This window comes from Poecilia latipinna, unplaced genomic scaffold (genome assembly GCF_001443285.1).
Source record: "Poecilia latipinna isolate Pla-1442-1.1 unplaced genomic scaffold, P_latipinna-1.0 Scaffold249, whole genome shotgun sequence".
Taxonomy (NCBI): domain Eukaryota; kingdom Metazoa; phylum Chordata; class Actinopteri; order Cyprinodontiformes; family Poeciliidae; genus Poecilia; species Poecilia latipinna.
In genome coordinates this window covers 429811-435181 of record NW_015112865.1, presented here as the reverse complement: position 1 = coordinate 435181, position 5371 = coordinate 429811, and the positions used below count along the sequence as shown (strand labels likewise).

General features: G+C 37.1%; 1 protein-coding gene across 1 annotated transcript; it reads left to right on the top strand.

Annotated features, from left to right (window-relative positions):
• Window positions 1–2898: 2898 nt before the first annotated feature.
• Window positions 2899–4762, top strand: LOC106947626 (cytosolic Fe-S cluster assembly factor nubp1). Its single transcript, XM_015032763.1, has 3 exons — window positions 2899–3038; window positions 3840–4026; window positions 4385–4762. The coding sequence occupies exons 1-3, from the start codon at window positions 3009–3011 to the stop codon at window positions 4435–4437; spliced, it is 270 nt and encodes an 89-aa protein (XP_014888249.1). The 5' UTR covers window positions 2899–3008; the 3' UTR covers window positions 4438–4762.
• Window positions 4763–5371: the final 609 nt, after the last annotated feature.

Sequence of the window (5371 nt, the reverse complement as noted above, 5' to 3'; positions counted from 1 at the left end):
TAAATTTTAGTTAAATTTTAGTTAAAAACTAAAGCAGTTTCCTAAAAAAAAAAAAAAGCCACCCCTATGTGGTCATGAACAATCTTTTCTTCTTTGATGGTGTGGTGTGTTCAGGTACTCTTTATGTGTTCTGTCACCGTAACTCAAACTACAGATGGGGGATTTCAAAACATTAAAGACTGCTATTTCATCTTAAAATAAATACATTTAGAAAGACAAAACAAATCATTCAAGCACTGTAAAATAAAAAAGGTATTCTACAGAGTATTTTAAAACAACACTTAGGATGAGAACTTTAACTATACACCAGAGAAGGTTATTAATTTACTTCATCTGTAGCAAGTGATTGTTCATGAAAGCACAATGTCTGGGAGTTTATGGCTGAAAAAGACATACTGTGGTTTACAATTTGATAGTGTAAATGGTGAGAAGGTAAAAGATGTTATATAAAAATGTAAAAGGTTAACAGCAGTAACATAAAACCAGTTTTGGTCTCAGCAAGAAGGAATCAAAGATAAAAAAGGAGAACATATTTAGACAAATCAGTCAGAAAAATGTTTTGGTGCTGTCCTGACTGCAGAGCATTGAAGCAGCTCAACATGAACTGCTTCTTATCAACCCTTTTATGGATTAGAGAGTTTGTCACTTTATGTGAATTTGTTTATTCTTCAGCACTGGCTGAGCAAAAGTAGAGCATTAATTGGCATCTGTAGAGGGAAATTTTCCTGTGTAATTATTAACGGGATCTATCCCCAGTCCCCACAGCCTTGTTTGATATTTCTTTTAAATCAGTGACTCATGTCCACATTTTTGTTAACTTCCAGAGATGTTGGCAAGCGACTGGTTAATATTTATCTGGTTAATGAGCTTGATATGTGAACCAAAACAACAAAATGGCAAAGGAGAGCCACTACAATTTAGGGTTTTTTTTACAGCTTTTATAGCTCCCTTTCTTTGATTTCTTTTTTTGTTGCTACATTTAAATGTTTCAGATCAAATTTTAACATCTGACAAAGATATCCTAAATCAATTCATAAATAAGGACATAAAACCAATTTCATATTAAATTTGCGAATGGAAAAAGCTTTCCAAATCAACAATGCTCTACATGAAAGGTAAAAAATCATTACCTTTTTATCTTTCATGTAAAATAAAAGATCTCAAAAAGCAACACATTCTGCCCTAATCTAGAGAAATTCTTTGATATCACTCTGGAAATGGCTAAAAAGTCATTTCTAAGACTTTGGGCTTTGGGCCATTAAATACAAAAAACATGGAAGGGTCGTGAAACTTAGCAGCCGCGGCACGCCTACCAAAATTACTCCAAAATCACATCAACAATTCAGAACAGCATCAACTTTATTAGGATCAATAAAGTATTTTTGAATTTGAAAGGCACAGTGCCAAGTGAGATCTGTCATAAGCCTTACTTGTCTCAGTTTATGGTCTGTGTTCCCAACACAAAGCCAGGCAAAAATGGCCGTGTTGGGAGATTTTCTGAGCGAGAACCGCTGCTGACCAAAAAAAAAAAATCACAAAAGCAACAGAGATTTGCAACAAAATCTGATCGTTTTGAAAGATGTGGATCAAAACGCCACGCTGTGTCCGCAGTGGTGGTTTTTCCTGAGTCTGGATTTGAGGGAACCATGAATTCAGCTTTGAAGCAAAAATACTGAATGCCCAGTCAGCACTTGGGTTACGCAGCTGGTTGGCGATCCATGTCTGAATGGCTCAGAAACACAAAACAAAGGGTTTTGGTGGGTCTGCCTAAAGTCCTGACTTAACTTGTGGCCTTAAACAATCCCATCATGCCATTATCTATAAAAATGGCATGATGGGATGTAGGTGAAGTGGGACTGTTTGCATTCTCACATAAGGGAAATTGTCAAATTGCCTTAAAATGAAATCCTTTTAATCAGCATTTTATACTTAGTTATGCTACCTGTCATGTTGTTTGTACAAGTGGAAAAAGTAAAGAAATCTGTCGGGGTGCACATACTTTTCCATTGCACTGTATGTCTTCTGCCTTACCTTTTAGTATGTTTGTACACATAAAATATGCTGAACATGTAAATTAGCATTTAAAGTGCTTTATATGCCTCTACCTATTGAATAAACATATCACTTATTTGGTTTTTTTATGCTGCAAATGAAGCTTCAGACTCCTGTGGTGCAATCTAAAGCTTGTTTAACTTATTTGAGTAAATGTCAGCAGCGTCACGGTGCTGTCTGAAGTAACTCAGGCAGCATTCGTTTAAAAGTATCACACAAAGAGTGAAGGACTGTAAAATAGCCTGTGCATTTCCTTTTGCAGCAGATCTGATAAGGGCTGCTGTGGATTTGGTTATTTAAGGTCAAAGTAGAACCGGACCTAAAAGGAAACCAGGCAGGGCAGCAGACTGGATTAAAGGCATTTAAGTGGCTCATACTGGATCTCTGCTGCCAAGACTAGAATTATTGTTCTCAGATTGTGTTTTATTCCAGTAACAAAATGATCACTGAACAAGCTTATCTACTGTTCAGATAAGATTTCTCTTCCCTCCAGGTTTCTGGCTATAAACACACAGATGATGTTTGTGTTTCTCTTTTTTTTTTCGGTGCGAAACATTTGATCGGTGCTTGTTTCCTCATACCTAACTGGGCCTAAGCTGTGAGATCAGACCAAAACCAAAAACACTTCCTCATTCCTTAAGTCTCTCCATTACCAGACAAAAACCAGACTGGGATGACTCTTAAGAAAGGTGGAAAAACTTGTTGCTTTGATGTGTCTTTTAGTCAGTAGCTTTCATTATTCAGACGTTTTTCCAGATTAAAGTTTGTTATTCCTTTAACTGCTGTAATTTCCTGAACTGCCATTCCCAACCTCAGTTTTTTTTCCCCCCCTTCATGCCTAATTGGCTGTCTCTCTTTTTTCCTTTTCATCATAGGAAGTCTCCCTCCAGGATGTCCGAAAAGAGATCAGGTTCTGTCAGAAGGTCAAGCTGCCCATCATCGGGGTTGTGGAGAACATGAGCGGCTTCGTGTGTCCCAAATGCAAGGTTGCCGGCAAATATGAACCACTGTCATGCAGTCGATACTGTTAAGAACTTGAAATGGTTAATTTTATGTTTTTCAAAAGTGTACTAAAAACATGGATACAGGAAGAAGATTAGATTTGGTGAGGAAAGATTTTGTTCGCAGACCAGAACAGCTGAGATAAACGAGAAGAGGAATGAGGAAGTTTGTAAGTGGAACCTCCAGAGGACGGACCTTTGGGCCTCTGTGTCCTAATCTACTAGTAGATCAGTCCCAGCTCAGTTTGCTTAGACGGACCCACTACAAAGTTTTCACAACCAAATGTTCCTCTGTGTGCAAACGTAACAGTCATAAATTATGTCTATTTTTCTGTCTTTTCTTTGTACATTTCTGTTATGTGTGTTTGAATAGAAGCTAAACTTCAAGATTTTACATTAAGAGATTTTCTGCCAGTCAGAACCGATTCCTTGCTTTTTACGTTATATTTACAACCATTAGCACAATCGGTAAGACAGAATAAGGATGTTAAAGGAATAAATATTAAAGCTATTGGACACAAATTAACATTTTATGCAGACGACATATTAATTTATGTAGAACAATCAACCTACTGTCTACCAAACTTACTGCAGTTATTCAAACAGTTTGGTCAATTATCAGGGTACATTTTGGACTGATTACATGGATGGATGGCGAACTGCAAATGTCACGGTCGGTTTTTATAATAATTATTAATGCCCGGACATCAAATGTGTAATGTAGGACAGGAGCTTTGTGGTTTAAGATCCAGATTATGCTTTTGTTTTTCTTTTCCTCTCTTATAGAACACTTCACAGATCTTTCCCCCCTCCAGCGGCGGTGCAGAGAAAATGTGCGCAGACCTAAATCTACCTCTGTTAGGCCAGGTGCCACTGGACCCGAGGATCGGACGGAGCTGCGATGAGGGCAAATCTTTCCTCCAAGAAGTCCCTGACTCTCCTGCAGCTGAAGTCTACCATGGGATTGTGCAAAGTGAGTTCATTTCTATTCCCGATATTCCATTTCTTTCATAATTCTGTGTCATTTTTTTTTCATCCTTTAGAAGTGAGGAAGTTTGACGTACACTCAGTCACATTCCCTTTTCTAGTGAAGTCCCTTTTTTTTTTTTTGATGACTTGTTTGTTAGGCTGGTCTAATTCCTGATTAGATCTACTGAAAGAAGAAGTATTCACTTTAAAAAATGGGAAGCAGTCTGCTAAAGAGGAAGAAAAAAAATGTTTAATGAAAATTGAATAACTTTAGGTTCAGCATAAAACCGATTCTATGGAATTAACTGGGGTTTGTGCACCTCAGCAGATTTATCTGAAGTGTTTTCTCTTTCTTCTGCCAGGTATCCAGGACTACTGCGCCAACAGAGCGGCCGACGGTCAGAACGCAACATGACCCCCAAGACCGAAGCAGATTACAAGAAGCGTGGTAGAGACCTGGAGAACAAACACACACAAGAACGCTTCTGACACTGACATTATAGCTGCAGTTTTAGTCTGAACTATTCTCAAGAACAGGCTTTTTTTATTGTCAGAAACTTTGATTTGTGTGTATATATTTGATCCGACCTCATTGTGCTCTGCTTACTCTAATGAAAACACAGATATGTCATGTAAAAAGCACCGGGTGGAACAAATCCGACAAACGACTTTGAATGAATACTAACTGAATGCATTCCCACTTTTTGATGAAGAAATAAAGATTGTCCCAAAAAGATAAATCTCCAAAGAATCTTTGCCTAATGATCATACTAAGAATGGGAATCTCAACAAAAAAAGGTCACATGTTTTGTTTTTTTGATTATTAATATTAGATTTTTACTCATTTAGATTTAAGTAATCACAATTGTGATTTAAGCACAAATAATCGCTTAAATCACAACTAGCGTCAAAATGGCCCCTTTCACACTGGTTTAAACAGGCATCTCATGTAAAGGTTTCCTGGTTGTGAAGGAACATTTGAAGTTCTCTGTGATTCTTTAAAAAAAATCCTAAGTTTAACCATTTCAGTTGTTTTTAAAAAGTACAAATATTTAAAATACTTACAGATAGTTATTTCTTAAATATTTCCACTTACTTGTTGCTTCTTCCATAAATGTATTCCCTATTTTGGAGAAATGTGCCGAGAGCCTCCAGTGTTGCATAATTTGTTGCTCTGGCTGGTTGTTACGCAGAATAAACTTCAAAGCCCATAATGCAAGTGAAACATTTCATTTGACTTGAGCTATTCAGATCGCAAATCTGCTAATTAATTCTTCTTTATAAAGCAGACTGGCTTATGATTGCATGATTAGCCACTTAACAGAGTTTGTACTTTGTCATCTAGCAGC